At 35.7% G+C, this 18,841-nt stretch overlaps 1 protein-coding gene across 2 annotated transcripts in view; it reads right to left on the bottom strand.

Annotated features, from left to right (window-relative positions):
* LOC149076930 (protein Wnt-1-like) overlaps positions 1 to 18,841 on the bottom strand; it is a 72,337-nt gene that overhangs the window by 16,939 nt on the left and 36,557 nt on the right. For both annotated transcript variants that reach the window (XM_089244651.1, XM_089244652.1), the window contains exon 2: positions 17,449 to 17,732. In XM_089244651.1, coding sequence (XP_089100777.1) covers positions 17,449 to 17,732 — 284 coding nt within the window. The remainder of the gene's footprint in view (positions 1 to 17,448; positions 17,733 to 18,841) is intronic.

Raw genomic sequence — 18,841 nt, 5'->3', positions numbered from 1 at the left:
GTCCTAGTACTCTTTGTGAAAGAGCAAGGGCCCTCGGATAATTCCTCATTTATAAAACACTGATCTATATTTTATATCAGAACACCCAGGAACTCAAAGATCCTAATGAGATATCATTCAGATCGAAATCGAATTCAGAACACCAATTAAATATTAAAACACATTCAAAAACATGATTTTTCATGAATTCCCATGGACACGTCAAGAACGCACATTCTCAACATTAGCGAAATATCAAACGTAGGTTATCTCATTTCCACCCATGATTTCTAATTAAACTAACGAGATAATATAATAATAACAAGAAGAATTTTGTTATGAAGAATTAATAAGAGAAGAATTATATCCGTCCGAAATTCCAATTTTTAATATTATTATTATTTTTACCAAGATATATATATATATATATATATACATCGCAATTTGCTATACGATATTCTTTACGATCCAAATACAATAAGTGAAATAGTAGTAATAATAAGAATAAAGAGAGAAATCGTCTAAAATGTATCCATTCACGTCGCAGGTATCTAAATTAATTGCATCGTTTCTCGTGGATCCTAACGGGGGTTAACATTTATCATTCCATGTGAGTGTTTCTCCCCCCCCCCCCCACCGCTATTGCTCGAAAACATGGTGGGAAAGTCACGAAAATTTAGCACTTACCTTCAAAGTGGGGCGAATAAAGAAAAGAAGAGGAATTAAGAAGATTTCTTCTGACATTCCAATGCCAATTTCGGCCCGCGGAAGGCCCCGTGAGAGAAGTCCCAATTAAGAGCCCTAATGAAGCGCTCTTTAGAGCGATTCCCGCCATGTCTTCATGCATTATGTAAAAATAATAATAATAGCAAAATAAAAATAAAAATACTGTTCGTCTTATTTTGTATGGATGGTTACGGAGGAGGCTACCGCGGGTGGCCTTTAAGACATTCATTGCATCGTCTTTTAAGTTAAAAAATAATATATTATATTCACTTCCTTCCCTACGTGTTTTTGATTTTTTTCCCCCCTACCTTGTATGTCTGGGATTAAGAAAATCATCTTGATGGAGTAGTTATCATTCATTCTTTTCGAATCAATCTTGTGGCGGTCGATTTCTATGATTTTGAAGAAACGAGAAATTGAAATATAACCCAGTTTATACGGAGTCCCAGAGACTTCGTCAAAACGTAGGAAATCTTGAATTTCCCCCAGCCCCCCATATACAACTCTCACAAAATATTACAAAATTCTGGTGTTCTATAATTACTAGGGCTGTTCCGATTATTCGATTAATCGGGTCGGCTAATCGATCAATTGTTAATCGCAGTTAAAAATTGTACTTGAGTTAATCGACTCGATCAATTGGATTAAAATTGCTATCAAAAGTTTGGGAATCAGCTTGATTTGTTTGAAAAATTTGGAAAAAGCGATTAGATGTTTTACAAATTATGTTTTTATACATAACATATTACAAATATTTGAATCAATATTTTGATCAAATTTTTTGACAAGTCGATGCAACGAAAACTGATGATTTAAGTTTCAAATTGACTTTGATGGGAGTTTTAGAAGACATGACCAAAATTTATCGTCTCCAGTATGAGTAGATGCCGCTGTGGTGGTCGAGTGGTTTATAGTGACGGACTCGCGGTGCGAGGATCCGGGTTCGAACCCCACAGTGGTGGTCGGCTGAAGTTGGTTTTCTGTGGTTCCCAACTTCAAGGCGCAAATGCAAGACGATCTCCCCGTTAAAAAGTCTCGCCACAGAGAGCAACAGTCCTACAACGATAAATCATTCAATCATAACACTTCACTCATAGTTAGAAAAACTGGTGGCAGATGGCAGCACTACACATAACAAGCATTACAGAGAAACAAAAAACTTCACGTCAGGTTTCACTACACGTACACGCACATTCCAGAAAATAAATTTTGCAAGCTTCAACTAAATTAAAACGATGAATCATAAAAATAGAAATTTTTTGAGGAAACTAAGAGGCACATTTCGGACTGATGAATCTATTGTTTTTCCTTCTTAGTAATAGAAATTGCGGGGAGGGAGAGAGGCCTAGAGTCCCGGTCACATGAAATTTAAACAAATACAAATAAAACGCCACAACAGGCAAAATGCCCAACGAGGTGGCTGAGGAAAAGATGCCCATAAAAATATGGATGTCATATATTTCAAAAATACAGCAATCCAATTAAAAATGCAATTAACACAAATTACAAACAATATATACACATGATAAAATATTATACAATGCCCATAAAGAATACTTATGGTTGTCTTATTCTAAGAATGGATAGCTTCTCGATTTACCCCAACATGTTTATCGTATTTCTTTTCTTACAAAAAAAATGATGCTCGTACATGCGCAGTGAATATAGCATACCGGGGTATAAAAACATGTCAAATATTCTAAAGAAACCTGCATGAGACAAAATTTTATACAGATTGAAATTACAATGAATGAAATTACATTAAAAACTCAAGTGAGTAAGATCTTCAAAATATTCTTTTCAAGATTTTAAAAAAATGTAACTTTTTTTTGTGAGAAAATCTTTTCATTGCTTTGCAGAGAGAGAGATTGGTTCCTATAATTCAAACAAAATAGATAGTATTGAGCTCAGTTCTGCTAAAGTTTTCCAAAAAAAAAAAACAACTGATGCTGTACATGTTTCTTACAGTATTTGCAGACTTGTACCCTGTCAAATGTTTTCAATGGACTTCCCTACGGTCCAGATATAACGATGGGAACATTGAAAGGACATCTGGTCACTTTGCCTTGCTGCGTCTGCTGCATTAAAAGAGAAAGAGGCGAAAACACCGACCATTTGAGTGCCCACTCTAAATGGTCATTAACAATGCTTATTTTCGTATCTGTCAACAATCACCAATGGCTCCTGTAGTGGAAACAAAGATTTTTTTTCCAAGAAAGTTTTATTAAACTAAATGAATTAAATTGTATTCTTAATCAGATGTGTATCAATCAGTCCGTATAAAAGAGTCTCTGAATATGTGAAAACTACATTTCATTCCGATAATTGGAATCGCATCTCTGAATGCTTCGTGTAGTTTTCTCCCTTCAAAATTTAATTATATATTGACAATTTTCAATTTTTTTAGCTTTTCCACCCTGAAAATAATAATTTCATGAAATATGGGCTTTTTCTCGTAATTTTATTTTAAATAAATTGTATTAATTCACATTTACTGGCAAAAAAAAAATATGCTTCATTTTTTTAGTTTATTAAATAAATTTTGGGAAAAAACACCTAGACACTTCTTTTTTTTTAGTTTTTATCACTTAAACGATATGTTTAACATTGTTAAAACTTCAATACTTGTATTCCGTTATTTTATAAAGTATTAAAAATTATAAAAGAAGTGAATATTTAAATGCTGATCACTATGATATCAATTAAATTCTATGAAATATACCATGTGATACATAAATATTCATCTCTATCAAATTAATGATATTGAAAATTTCAAATTTAAGAAAAATCTTTTCATAATTTATTTATATGTTAACTGGAGAAATGCCTATTAGTTTGATGACTAATTAAATTCGTAAATACTGAATGAATTGTTATATTTGAATGCGGTTTGCAAGAAAGTTATTTTCACGAAGGCAGATGGTTTCTTTTTGAAACAAAAAAAAATTAGTTCAAATTTTTGTCTATAAAGGACTCGTATCGACCTGACTGGACTGAACTTCTCTCTCTCTCTCTTCTGCGTCCGAAAGGTTCATAAAGCTTCAGTTGGTGATTCCTGCCTTACGTAAAACAACTTCACCAATAGTGCTTTATCCACCAATTTGGAAACCTTATGTGAGTGCCCAGTAACAGTAAAATTAAGAAATAAGCTGTTAATCATACATCATACACCCTGCATTTTACAGGACTCTGACTTGCATATCCCCAGTAATTTTGTTTTGTGCAGCGCTCTCTACCTTCAATAAACTTTGGTAGAAAATTATATTTTCTGACAAAAATTCGATCCTTTTTTTTTTTATACTGAAAAGAATCCCCTCTGGTTAGATTAATTTATTCCCAAACCACATTTAAATATACACCAATTCCTTCAATTTTTAAACTACAGTCGAATCCCGTTTTAACGAATACCGTTATAGCGAAAATCTCGTTTTATCGAATACCTTTCTAATGCCCAAATTAAGTTTACTTAGGCACAATGCAAAAACCTGGAATTTCTTTATAACGAAGTGATTTCTCCAGTCTCTTGAAGTTCGTTATAACGGGATTCGACTATATTTACGGATTTATGGTACACCCTCTATTTTGAAGAATGCTAAATAATATTAAAGATCTTTGATGGTCCCAAGCTTTGTCATCTATTCTCGAAACCATTTTTTTCTTCCAGCCATTTTGTTTTGTTTTTTCCATCCTTTTTCATTACATCGTTAATAGGCACAGTAGAGGGTCGTCAATTTCGCCGCCATTGATATGAAAGTTAAGGATCGTCGTCACCCCAGGCGTTTCAGTTCAAGTTTCTAAACAGGGAGGGCGGTATAATCCACAGACAACCTCTACTTATATAATTTGCTCGTCTCTTTTGGTTGGAGAGAGGAGAAGCTTGTTAAACAGTGATTCGATCAAATACATGCGTTTTACTTCTTTCTTTTTCTCCTCTTTCTTCCATCTCTTCTTATAATTTGTTTCTTCTTCTTTCTTTTGCTTTATCTTCCCTCGCGATTATTTACAGTTCCCCCCCCCCCCCCGAGTTCTCGCGACCATTACGAATATTTTATTCGTTTTAAATATGAGGTAAATGGGAAGAAAATGCCAATCTTTGTGTTTCCAAGCACTTTGGATCGTGTATCCACCTCATAGGCGCATTTATCGTTTTGCCGCCTGTGGGCTATGCAAATTTGGCCACCCTTCTCCCATTCTAGTCTAGTTTTCTTGATCACTCATTCCCCAAATTTTCCGTCCTAGGCTACAGCCCTTATAGGCCCCCGTAAATATGTCTCTGTAGTCACTCACATACTTGAACACTCTCTAGGTCACTCACATACTTGAACACTCTCTAGGTCACTCACATACTTGAATACTCTCTAGGTCACTCACATACTTGAACACTCTCTAGGTCACTCACATACTTGAACACTCTCTGGGTCCCTCCCATGCTCACACACTCTTCAGATCACTCGCATGCTCAAACACTCCCTAGGATTACGGACGGATTCCACGATAAGATCTGGCGAAATGATTTATGACAATAAATATGTATATTAATCCGAAAGAAAATACCTTTTATATTTATTATAAACCAAAATTTCTGTTAATTTCAATACTTTTTGAAGGGTGGTAACTCAAAATTTCTTGAAAAGACTATTTTTGTACCCCCAAGCCTATTGTGCTCCCCCCCCCAATTGCCAATCCTGGTCCTGCGTATGCCCTTGATCAAGAGCTGGTGACTAAGCCTTCTTTCATTTCTCCCTGGGGCTATGATATGCTATTGAGATGACAGTAGGGACACACTTTTCTTTTTTTTAGTTCCGCTGACAGCCTTAATGCCATCAAGGGTTCCGATGAACAGCTTTAACCGCTTCGCTTACAAGGTGTCGGCGAGAAATTTGATGATCTCTATTTGGCGAATGGGAAAAAAATTTGGTAACCTCGTCCTAAACTAACCGCATATTAGAGAAAGGTAAAAAAGTTGAAGGGGAAAAAAACGAAAGAAACAGTATAATACATAAGTGCAGATAAGAGATAGAAATAAGAGAGTGTAGTAGTAGTAGTAGTAGTAGTAGTTATATACGTAGTAGATTTCTCTTTCCACCTCTCCAACCAGTTCCCTTTTGCTCTTATACGTATATAGTAGTAGAAGGATACAACATATGGGGGGGGGGAAGTCACTGATAATTGTGTAGAAATAAATGGAAGGTAAAGAAAACAACTTCTCTCGTAGGGTTACAACAAAACCTGACGGCGATAAGAGAGGAAAGAAAACAGAGAGAGCTTGTTTGATTTTATTCCAAAGGCGTTTGGACGCAATATTACGTCATTGATCGTAAAGTGGTTAGTACCATCAAGGATTTCGACTCTACGTTCGAAAATCCCTGATCTAAAACATCAGACAAGTTCTGCTCGGGGGAAGATTTAAATGAATCCCATCTCGTAGGTCAGAGGAGATTTAAATTGAATAAGGTCTTGTCTATAATATTATACAGGGTGCATAGCAAACAGGAGTTATGGCATTTTACTGGCGAACCATTGATCCTAGAGAGGCGTACTTCCCATTAGAAAAGTTTTTAAATAACGCGTAGTACTTAGATGTCATTCATATTTCAAGGGGGTTGCATAGTTATTAATATAAAAATAAATTAACTTCTTATACGGACACACAGTGTGCTCAAAAATCCAATCAGAAAGTTGTTGCCCTGTCTCTCTTGATGCCTACAAAAAATATCCATATTTCTATGTGCAGTATTCGCTGAGATATTTGGATTAAAAAAATTGAGAAAAATTGTAGAGAAACCGCATTTAACGCTGTTTTTCCCAAAATTTACTCCGTTTTTCGAATATCTCAGTGAATAGATACGTGAAATTTTTTTTGTTGGCATCAAGAGAGACAGGGCAAAAGCTTACTAATTGAGTTTTGGGGCACACGGGAACTGTATAAAAAGTTAATTTTTATATTTTAATAACTGTACAACCCCTTGAAACATGAATGAAATATCTGAGTACTAACGATATGTGGAAACTTTTTCCAATTTTTCTAATGCACGTCTAATATCAACAGTTCGCCAGTAAAATGGCATTCCCTACTGTTTGTTATGCACCATGTGTAGTATGACTTTGATATTTTCTTTAGTAAAATTGCTTTTTTTTTCACTTGTACGGCTCCAGAAAATCGAATTTATTACACAGCCTCCTGGCTGTCACAAAGAAGTACTAACTCAATTTTACAGAGAATTTTAGCCAAAAGGTGTTTAAACACGTTATTCACAATAGCAATTATACAGGGCGTTTTAGCTCAATATGCTCAACATGTTCTTTACGGTAATATCTCAGATCCGCACGTGTTAAGCAGCAAACTCTCATTACTCCCAATAAAATATGATAAATGAAAATAATATAATAGTTATGATTATACAAAGCCACATTTTTCCTCTTCGAATGAATTAAAAAATTAAGATATACAGTTGGCTGCCACAATGTGCCGAGTACATATGACGGCGGCACACGGTGATTTAATCGTGCGTACCGGGTACGTAAGACGGTGCTGAGGGGTTAAACGTGCTATAAGAGAAGTACCTAACTATGATATTAGCCAATTTTCCATTATGTGAAGATATACGTGCCCTGTAACAGTCTATTAAAACAGAAAAAGAGTAAAAGGCTTCTTGTTGTTTGACACCAGCCTACCGATTACGGCAGTGTTTCTCAAAGTGTGCGTCGAGGTTACTGGAAGCATTGCAGTGATCTGATGACGTTGGTGTGGTGTGTGTTTGTTAAGTGCTTTGAAAAGGTTATTTTTTAATCCATTATAAGGAGCCATTGATAAGCATTATTATGTTAAGAGAGCTGTGGATGGCAGAAGTTTGAGAACCGTTAGATGTATAAGACAATCACTGTCCTCTCGCGTTCACAAGCAAATACCAAAAGCCCTGAGCGATACCATTCCTATTATCGTTCCGAGTTCGACACTTTGTGGAATGAAATAATGCAATTTATACTTGTTATATTTTCGCAGTAACGGTAAATAATGCATTATTTGCACATTAATAATGCAAATAAAAAATCTTAATTGTCAAGTTTTGATCTTGTGAATGAATTCGATTTTTCCCATTTTTTTTTCTAAATTGAATTCGTTGATTGATGGTATTAAAAATTTGGAAAACATAATTTCTGGACTTCGTAACTTTTCATGTGGTTTGCATTAGTGTAATGGTGTGATGTTTTGAACTGTGACGAGATAACCGTCAAATAATCCTATTATACCAGTTTAAATTACCTAGGCACGAATTCAGTTGAAAAAGGGAGAGAGGGAGAGAAATCTATAAATAAGAAGGGGTCCTCCAGATAATGGTTCAACCGGCTCATTTGTCTAAGATCACGAATTCTCTTCTTTTGACAAGGGACCCTGGAATGTCAGATGCTAAGGAATTCGCGTATGACGTCCTCGGCTGACGAGGGCAACGTTGTCTTTTTCTTTTCCAAAAGAAAAAAAGAACTAAAAAAAAAAATCTTCTCCCTCCAGAAACTTTCTATCATCAAACATCAAATCCGGCTTCAGTAGCCAGCTGAAAAGGAATGATGGCGTCCAATCAAGATCTTGCCATCGCCACCGCCGCCACCACAACCAATGCAACAGCAACTACAACAAGTGGCTGCCGCCTTCATCAACTTCTCTTGAGTTTTTTTTCAAATATCCCCTTTCATATGTAATATTTTTTTTTTCTCATTCAGATTCTTTTCTTGCGAACAATTGAGGTCGACACTATTCCAGAAAAAAAAAAAAAAAAAAGACCACCATGAGAATATTTTGGTTGTGTCTTAGTGGCAACACACAAACGTGGGATCCATTCGAAGAGGCACACAACTCAACTAATCTCTTCTCATGGCAGCAAAATGGCTTCTCTTAAGGTGGTTGGAGGGATGGAAAGCTCTACGCTCGTCTATTTAAGATTACATCCTCTTAGTTTAGAGCAGTTGACACCTTATCTAAGTCAAAGATAAGCTAGTGTTTAATGCGCCCTCTGTGTTGACTCTTCATTTCTTTGAGTCTCTTTTCTCTTTTACTCGTATGTCCGACCTCCCCTCAGCATCACTTTCTAATGTTTCTTGTCTGTTTTAATGCCATCTTATTCCTCCGAATATACTTCTTTTCTTTTCCACTCTTTGTGCTAAGTTTAAGAATGCGTTTTTCTTCTTCTTTTCCCCAACTTCTTATCACCATTAACATGAATATTGCGCTTTAGAGAAGAAGAGATACATGCGTAATAAATAAAAACTCGGATGAATTATTATGTCGCAAACAGGCTTCGTTGTTTTTTTTTTTAATAAAAAAAAATGTATGTCTAATAATAATAAAAGATTAGCTGTCAGTGATGTCTCCATTTTTTTTTTCTTTTTGCCCTTTCACTTTTCAATGTTTTAAAAGCTTTGTTATTGTTATATTGACCTTGTAAAATGTGAAGGCCTGAATTAGAAGAGAGTTGTTTCGAGTCATAATGCAGTGTTACGTGCAGCGAGAAGAAAAGGGGAGTTTTTCAGAACACTTCCATTTCTTTCCTTTCTACAATATTGTGGTTTCGTCTTAGGACATTCATATTTGTTGATGTAATGTAACAGATTTCAGCACATACTTTCACCCCTACGTGATACCGAAACCAAAGAAATAATTTTCTTTATATCGTGAGATTTTGTTTGTGTAAAGATCTGAATTGTCATTCCAGCTACGGCAAGGAAGTCATTGTCCAGTTACGGCAAGGATGTCATTGTCCAGCTGTTCAAAATCAGCCCCTGTCTAATAAGCTCTGGCAACGAAAGATGACCTTCGTGTGACGGTCATGAGAAGTGGCATGAGTCCAAGATTTTTTTTTTGGAACTCGAATTTTTTTTGTGGGTATGAGTTCCTCAGATTTATTGTCTCGCATTACAATCGATATGTTTGTTTTCATAATTCCAGTCTCTGAATGAAAATTCAAGAGAATTCCGAACTAGTTATTTAATTATTATTATTATTATAACCTTCACTTGCTTTAGATATGTGTAATACAGTCGAATCCCGTTACAACGAACTCCAAGAGACCGTAAAAATCACTTCGTTATAACGAAATTTCGTTATAAAGGAATGCCAGGTTATTTAAAAATGTACCTATGTAAACTTATCTGGCGGATAAAAAAAAGTGTTCGTTGAAACTAGATTTGCGCTATAACGGTATCCGTTAAAACGGGATTTGACTGTATTGCAAATTCTGAAATCGTAATTCAACTCTCTTTCTAACTTCTACAAAAAATGTCTTTTAGAGATGATAAATTGAATCAAATTCCCAATAACAAAATGAAATGCAATAGTGAAGGAAGAAAATTTATTTAATTAAATTTTAGAATGTAAATTTTTTTTCACAGGAATCGGACCCAGGTTTGACTCGGAGATCTGAACCTTGTATTCAACTAAGTACAAAGTACTACATGAAAACGTATTCCGTTACTTGGCAACTAGACAAACTCTTGAGATAACCAAGCAGAGACCCCTAAATAAAAATAAATTTCGCATCTTGCGTTTCGGTATTCTTAAAGGCTAAACTCCTAATTAATTTATTTTTTCTTCCTGATCAAAGAAATCAGTGAAAAAGTCAATAAGATCCTTAAGTCAGGAAAAAGCGACCAAAGTCTATTTGTATCAAGTACTAAAGAAAATTTAGCTTAAATGTTGATATTAGGGGAAACATGCCTAATATCACATACCTGTTTTCAGGTGATGTAGTTTCTGTAGCTTCGTAGTTGTTGTCTTAACTTGTTGCTCTGAGTTGTCACTGATACAGTGCGGATGTGTGTGTTGAGATGATTATGCAATTTTTTGTATTTTTTTCCAGGCTCATGGAATATTTTTCAGTGTAAACTTCAGCTACGTATTAAAAATACAAAGATAATCAGAAAAAAAATTGGAAATATGTATAATCAAAACATCGCTCTCGTTCTCCCTAGTTTGATTCAGGCCAAGTTTCTGGGATCTTATGTGCTTGAAATCCATCTGAAGCGGTCACCTCTTTTCGAGAATATGTGTCTAACATCACACCACTAAATAGTAAAAAAATATCGTACGTTGCAGTATTTGTGTGAATTACTCCCGCATTCTTTTACATTTATTGTTTTTCTTATGTTTATAGATCAAGCAAATGTTAATTTGAGTCGGTTCATGTTTGTAATTATTCAGGTTTTTGTGAATTTCAGCCTAACTATAAAATTTTATCTAAGGGCTTAGGAAGTTATAAAAAGTACTTTATCAGTTAATAATCAACATTTTTCCACAGTCAGCTATTTCTCATTACAAATTTCAAATCTGAAACAATTTTTGTATTTCAAATGTATGCGATATTAGGGACACTGTTAGAAAGATGGCGATTTCGAGGTTGGTCTTTTTTCTCCACAAAATTCGATGTTTCGATAATTCAATGTCTCTTTTTTGTGAAAAAAAAGTGCATTTGTCTTTGAACATATTCCCTGAATCATTTCTCTTCTTTTCATGCAATCCAGCAACTTGTTTAAGAAAAATTTAAAATGGGTTATATTAGACACGTTTGACCCAAGACCCAAAATCAACGACAATATAACCAGCTTCGTGACCCATAGGAAAATGGGTTTTTTTTAGCGAAACCAGTGACACAATAAGTCTATTTATTTATAACAGCACACCTCATAGACTAGGACCCCACCGTCGCCGCAGCGGTGGTAGGTTGAAGTTGGTGTTCTATGGATCCCAACTTCGAGGAGCAAATGCGAGCCAATCTCCCCGGTAAAAAGTCTCACCACAGAGAGCAACAAGCCTACACCGATGCAATTAATCAATCACTACACTTCACTCGTGTTTAGAAAAACTGATGACAGATAGCACCACTACACATAACAAGTATTACACGGAAACAAACTTCATGTTAGGTTCACAGCACGTACACGCACATTCCGGCATTTACCGAATCGTTAGAAATCCCGTAGAGGAATGTGTACGAGGTGTATGTACGGTTGACTAGTAGTAGCATAGGCTCGCTAGGCTAACACAGGGTTTTCACAAGGGAGGAAGGGGTTACATTTTTTTGAGACAGCCTGGGTATATATCGGTTCCTATCAATATCACCCATAGCAAGAGTCCCTGGCTACGTTTATATTATTACGACCCATTCCTGAACCCATGCAAATCACCCCCAAAGCAGAATGTTTTGCGATGTTCTGCAACGAGCCCTCAGCTGACTAAAAATGTTCTGCGGTAAAAATTCACATATACATAATAGCGTTTTCTACACTATTCTTAAAATTCTTCCAGATTGTTCTGCAACAGCACTGGTTGTTCTGCGACGTACGTCGCACATTCTGCTTTGGGGCAAATCACGTTTCGGTCGTGGCCCATAGCTCAAGAATCCTTAGATGTTAGTGGATTTGAATAACCTATTTCGGAAGACCTTGCGACCCAAGTTTGGGTCGCGACCCATAGATTAAGAACACTAATTGTAAACAGTCCTCTGAGGAGTTTAAACTTGGATACTACAATTGACAAAGCAGAAGTTGATTGAGGCACAGCAGAAAATGTTTGAACGTTTGGAACTTGATTCGAGTTTTATACATAGGAAGTGTTCTACGAATAGAATAAATACTACTGGCAATATTGATATATTTTTTATTTAGGCAGTCTTATATCACTCCTTGAGGAGTGCCTTGAATCGCCGCAGTTCCAGAATCAAGTGTTCATGTTACTACTTATGTGTGGACTTCATCTCATTTAGATATTGCCATGTAACGGTGAAACAAAAAGTGTTTGAACCTCATTACAAGAAGAAAAAAAATAGAGACTGGGCAATGAATGTCTTTTTTTTTTGCCCAGCACCCATATTACGAACTAGTTCAAAATGAATTTCCTTGAAATAACGTACATTAATCATAGAAAAATGGAAAAACGTGATTATTAGTGATTCGACTACTGTGCTACCCAATCCTGGAGGGTGTTATTTACTCTGTGTGCGTATAGACAAAATGCAATTCACATTTTTTTGTGCATTTCCAAGGGTGTTATTAGATTGCTTGACCCACATCGAGTGTCCTCTGGGTGCTACCGGCGATGACCAAGGTATTATTATTATTATTACGATAGGTATATCTTTGCACCTGCTCCCGTCCATTTTCGATCCCTGCGATAGAATAGAAGAGGAAAAAATGTCCCTCGAAGGTGAAATTCCGACAGTTTTTCAGAAAGCTCTTTTATCACAATTCTATCATCAATCAATATTTTGAGAAGCAAAATGTGAGTAAAAACCACCCTTAAAATGAGACGTTCGCCACGCGTATTTTGTACACGACACAGATAAATTGCAAATGTGACACGCAGACCATCGGAATGAAATATAGTTCTCTCATATTAGCTCAGAGGTTCCCTTCCAGACGCAATAATTGGTACATATCTTAATTAAGAATACAGTAAAGTAGTAATAATAATAATAGTAATAACAACCCCTTGCAGCTCGGTATCATTTTCCAGTTTCATCTCTGAGAATAACCAAAATAAACTGAATTTTTTAGCATCAGGTGTCTCGGCTGGTTTCTAATATTAGCTCGTGGAAACTCTAATTGGCCAAATATATATAAATATAAATATATATATAGAAATACATAAATATAGATTATCTTCGCCATCAGTTAAATAGCAATAAGAAAATAAGCAGGATAGCCCTAAAAAACCAAAAATTACTAAAAGCCGCCGTCCCATCTTTACACTAGGAAGTGATTTCCAGCCCAAGGCGTGAAATTACAATGAAATGGAATCTCGTTTGATTTAATTTCAGGAAATAAGAGACCACTTTGATTTTTCTCTGAATGTGTTTGAATCTCTGAAAAAAAAAATTTAATCAGGAAATAAAGTGTTGTTGTTTTGGTAGGGGCGTTGAACTGTATGGACTTCGTGGAATTTACGATAGTTCAGCAAGATATTGATCTCAGCGGTCGAACTTGGGATTTGAGCTGTAGGAGACCATGTTTTATTGTAATATATAAATACCATTGCCATCGATAAATATCTTATGAAATGATATCGAACCATTTTCATTCCGTTATAATAAATTTCTCTGCTTTTTCCTCTGAGATTTAATCGGAAAAATATCAAATTCTGATTGTGCAATTTCGGATAGTCTGATTATTCATTTGATTATTACTGAATGAATTAACTGGCATGAGACCATGTTTTATTCTGTGCTACAAATACGCATTTTGCATCTATCAGCAATTATCAACACTATCTATATTTTTTACGTCTATAATAAAATTTTCTACAGTTTTTCTTTCTCAATCCTTACTCTTTCTTTAAATATTTATATTATCATTCTCTGCTTCTCTCCTTATTTTTTCTTTTTCCTCTGCTTCTCTCTTTATTTTATCTTTCTCTGCTTCGCTCCTTATTTTTATATTCTTTGCTCCACTTCTTATTTTACCATTCTTTGTTTTTCCTTTCATCCAATTATGCGATGCTTTTCCCATTATTTTATCCTTCTCTGCCTTTCTTTCTTCGCGTGTCTCCTTATCTTGCCATTCTTTGATGTTCTCCTTATTTTGCCATTCTTTGATTTTCTCCTTATTTTATCTTTTTCTGATTTTCTCCTTATTTTATCTTCTTCTGATTTTCTCCTTATTTTATCTTTTTTCTGATTTTCTCCTTATTTTATCTTTTTCTGATTTTCTCCTTATTTTATCTTTTTCTGATTTTCTCTTTATTTTATTATTCTCCGATTTTTTCCTTTTATTTTATCGTTCTCTGATTTTCTCTTTATTTTATCGTTCTCTGATTTTCTCTTTATTTTATCATTCTCTGATTTCCTCTTTATTTTATCATACTCCGCTTCGCTTATTATTTTCATATTCTCCGCTTCACTTATTACTTTTATATTCTCCACTTCTCTTAATATTTTATATTCTCCGCTCGTAAAGGCTGTGAGCCAATTCTCCACTACTCCAATCATTTATCATTCTCTGCGTCTTCTTATTTTATCATTCCCTGCTTCTTCTTGTTTTGTCATTCTCTGCTCCTTTCTTCATTTTATGATTCTCTGCTTCTCTCCTTATTTTCATATTATTCGCTCGGCTTCTCCACCACTTCGTGTTTTATCCTCCTCTGCTTTTCTGCTCCATCTTTCTTCGAATCTCTTCTTATTTCATAATTATCCGCATATCCTTTTTTTATTATTACCCACATCTGTCTTAATTTCATCTTTTTCTCTCTCTCTCTCTCTCTCTCCTTATTTTATCATTCTCCGCTCATAAGGGCTGTGAGCCGATTCTCCTCTGTTCCGATTATTTTATGAGATTCTCTTCTTCCCCCTTATTTTCTCATTCTGTGATTCTCATTATTTCATCATTTTTCCGCTCGTAATGCCTGTGCTCTGCTCCTCCGTTTTTCCTATCACGACATCTTCTCTTCCTTTTTTATTTATCTCTCGCATTTTTTTCAACCCTCTCTTTCTCTCCCTCTTTTCGTCTCATAAGCTTTATCATCCTCTTTTCATTCCTCTTCATCTTTCGCTTCCTTCTCATCTGTTGAAAGCATTTATATATTTTTTTTTCTTCCTTTATCTTTATCCTTCACTTCATTCTCCTCTCATATCTTCTATAAGCGTCTATATCTTCTCTTTCTTTTCCTCATCTCTTTCTTTCTCTCGATTCCTTTATTTCTCCTCTTCTTCTTGAACACGCATTTCATTTCAGGCGAGCTTCCCCAATCACTTCAGACCTTCTTTGGAATCTGCGAAGCCATAATCCTCTTCTTTCCTTCCTTCCTTTCTTCTTCTACATATCTAAATACTAAAGTCATCCACTATCGCGTAGCTTACATTCTCGGCTATTAGCGGTGTTTACGCTGCGTTTGCGATTGCCCTTATTTCTTTTCTCCTTTTTCATCCGATACACATGCAGCAAGACCCCCACGGAGACAAACTTTCGATAATCTTTTCTTTTTTTCGCAGAAGATTCTACTTTACTCTCTTTTCATCTCCACATTCCATTTATTTTGCACTTCAAGGGAATGGATATTATACACTGAAAGGGGTCATGGTTTAAAATGGAAAGGGAGTATGAGGGGAAACATTTTTATGTAGAACTTCGGCGAAGGAGGAAAAGTAGACGAAATCGGGCGTTGGTCAAAAACGACGAAGTGCAAATTAAGTGAGAAAAGCAAAAAAAAAATTCTTACTGCTCTGAGCCATACCCCGTTCAAAACTCATAGACATGAACCCCAAAATTCTTCTTCTTTTTTTCTATCTTTCTCTCTTCTACTTTTCCTCGATTCTTTTCTACGGTTGGAATAACTTTCTGTAGCGTGAAAATCGCTAATGACGTTTAAGAAACGCCTACGTATCCGCTATTGGAAGGGGATAAACTATTTCCTTATTGTTTGAAGTGAAAAAAAAAAATGCTCTTAAGAAGAAAATAACTTTTTCTTTCTCTGCTTCTTCTTTCGCCTCCTCTTCCTCCTTCTTTAACAATCACCCATTCTGAATCGTGGACCCCGAAAAAAAGAGGAGGGGATCTTAGATTCCATTGAAATATAAGATGTATATATGGAAAGCATAACATCGAAAGGTCAGGGACGGAAGATTTAAGAAAAAGGTTTAGACTTTAGACATTCAAAAAAAAAATAATAATGAAAAATGAGTGTCTTCTCTTTTTTTTTTCTAGGTATTGTAAACAATATTTACAGTCAAACTCGGTTGTAACGACACCTCGGTTATAATGTCAATAGTTAATGATTCCCATAGAGAATGATGTTAATGAGCCTTGTTTACAACGTCGATGAAATTTCAATGACCTCGGATATAGCGACACATTTTTCTTCACTTTTGTTTCCGTGCAAAACGATGAAGTGCGTTAAAATTAAGTAAATTACTTAAAATTAAGTAAATTTTGGTGTTTCTGGAAAAAAAATTGGTGTTTTCCCAAAATATATCTAGAATTACAGCTCTTCACATTTAGGTAATGTTAGTCTGTTGTTCTAATACCTAATGTTGAAAAAACCAAAAAAAATATTATTAAAATTATTACATGTTTGACGCTCTGACTTTTTCCTCATTGACAAGACCCCTTCACGGAACTCTATGGTATTTTCCTTCAAATTTTGTCCTAAATTATGCAATAATGAATATCATAAACGGACACACGCTTCCCTGAACGGGGGGGGGGCGAATCTCCACCTCTTCAACGCCACTGTCCACCTATTCCAGTAATACGGGAGGTCGATCGCCCCCGTATTCGCTTATGATGAAAATGTGGTGTTCAATCCTTCCCTTGCCCCTGTGAAATACATTTGGAATTTATGCAGATTTTCTGCATCCCTATATTTTTCGTCGATGGTTTCTAGAAGCAATATTTGGTGATTTCGCCTACAGTTGGCAACATTTTTGGCAAGAATTTACGATATGCCCCATAATAATGATCGCAATTTCCTGTCCATTTATCGATCAAATTTTGTCATGCAAATTATAATGAAACAACAATTTATGTAAAGTATTTGATTGCATCTGATATTTTCCGAAAAAAAGGTCTTGAAAGCGTCGACCTCGGCGGTAACGACAACTCGGCTATAACGACAAAATTTCGCGAAATGTTAGATATCGTTATAACCGAGTTTTACTGCATACATGTGTTAAGAGGGCATTTTTCTCTTTCTTGAACACACCTTTTCGTATCCAGTTGTGCATTACTATACTAGTGTAAGTGTTTATCAAGTCGCATTCTCACCTCTCTGAACGATTTTGCCGAATATATTCCTTCCTCGGAGATGGTCTGTAGCTGGACAGTTCCATTTCCTTTTCCTGAACTGGTGTTTGCATTCCAGGACAGCCATCTTGACGCCTTTCGCGACGGCACTCAGAGTTCCTGGATTGTCACCAGCTAACTTCCTCTGCTTCTTCCTTAGCGGAAGGCTCAGGGAAGCCGGAGATAAGGACTCATCTTTCGTGACAGCGTTTGACCTGTGGAAGTCCACTATCACATTCGAGTTCTGTTCTGAATATGCTATGCCCCTTGAGGAAATAAGCAAATACAATGTATTAATATGATTCTTCCATGTCTCGGCAAAGAAGATATCTATATATAGAAATAACGAAATATAAACACAATCATATAGTAATAGATTATGAAGAACATTGAAAGTTCGATTAGTTTTTGACAGATTTGAATCACAATATACAGGATGTATCCTATAAATTCGTAGATAGTTTAAAAACTCGTAAAAATTGAAGTTATGAATTGAATTATATATTTGAAAGCGGTTTGTGAAAATGTTACTCTTACAGCAAAATTTTTCTTTTGTGGTCACCGTTGGGACAAAAAAAAATCGTCCGTAAATCAGGGGTGACCGTTAATCAGGGGATTTGAAATGCATATTTTTATTATACAACTGGAAATTATTATTTGGCCGTAAAAGAAGGGTGACCGCATCTGAGGGGCTGTCCGTTAAGAGAGGTTTTACTGCAGTTCAGATTTTTGTCGATAGAGGACGTAGCACGAAAGAAAATCACTGGAAATATGCAAATTAGAGTCCTATAAAATGCCGGGTTTACAGCCCATTTCTGAATTCTCCTGTTACTATCTTCCCATTGACTACCACTTTATTTCACACCAACTCCGGTCATATCGCCATACAGAAATTTAAATTTCCCTGTTACTGGTACTTCCATAAGGTTTTCATGGGGATGGTGACCATTGATGGGTAAAGCACTATCGGCGAAGTTGTTTTACCTCAGCCACGAATAGCTGGCTGAAGCTTGAAGAACATTTCAGACACAGAAGAAACTGAAGAAATATTCAGGTCCAGAATTCTGTGATTTGTGCAGCGCTCTCTACGACGAAATACGAATTAATTTTCGTTTCAAAAACCCCTCCTCATCGTGAGAATAACTTTCCGCAAACCGCATTCAAATATGCTAATTCCTTTAATTTTTTATCAATTTTCAAACTATTTACGAATGTATGGAACACCCTGTGTATAAGGAGACCATATAATACTAATGAATCCTAGGTCGAATGTGGCTCTCGGAGGCACTTTTTGTGATATGATAAATCAGAGGAAAGATTTTTTCAAATAGGAGACCGGGTCACATTCGAGACTCGAAGTTGGAAAACCGCAGAA

Source organism: Pholcus phalangioides, unplaced genomic scaffold, assembly GCF_987345545.1.
Source record: "Pholcus phalangioides strain wild (caught in Gottingen) unplaced genomic scaffold, Ppha-v1.0 ptg000015l_1, whole genome shotgun sequence".
NCBI classification, from domain to species: domain Eukaryota; kingdom Metazoa; phylum Arthropoda; class Arachnida; order Araneae; family Pholcidae; genus Pholcus; species Pholcus phalangioides.
This window is presented reverse-complemented; position numbering and strand designations above follow the sequence as displayed.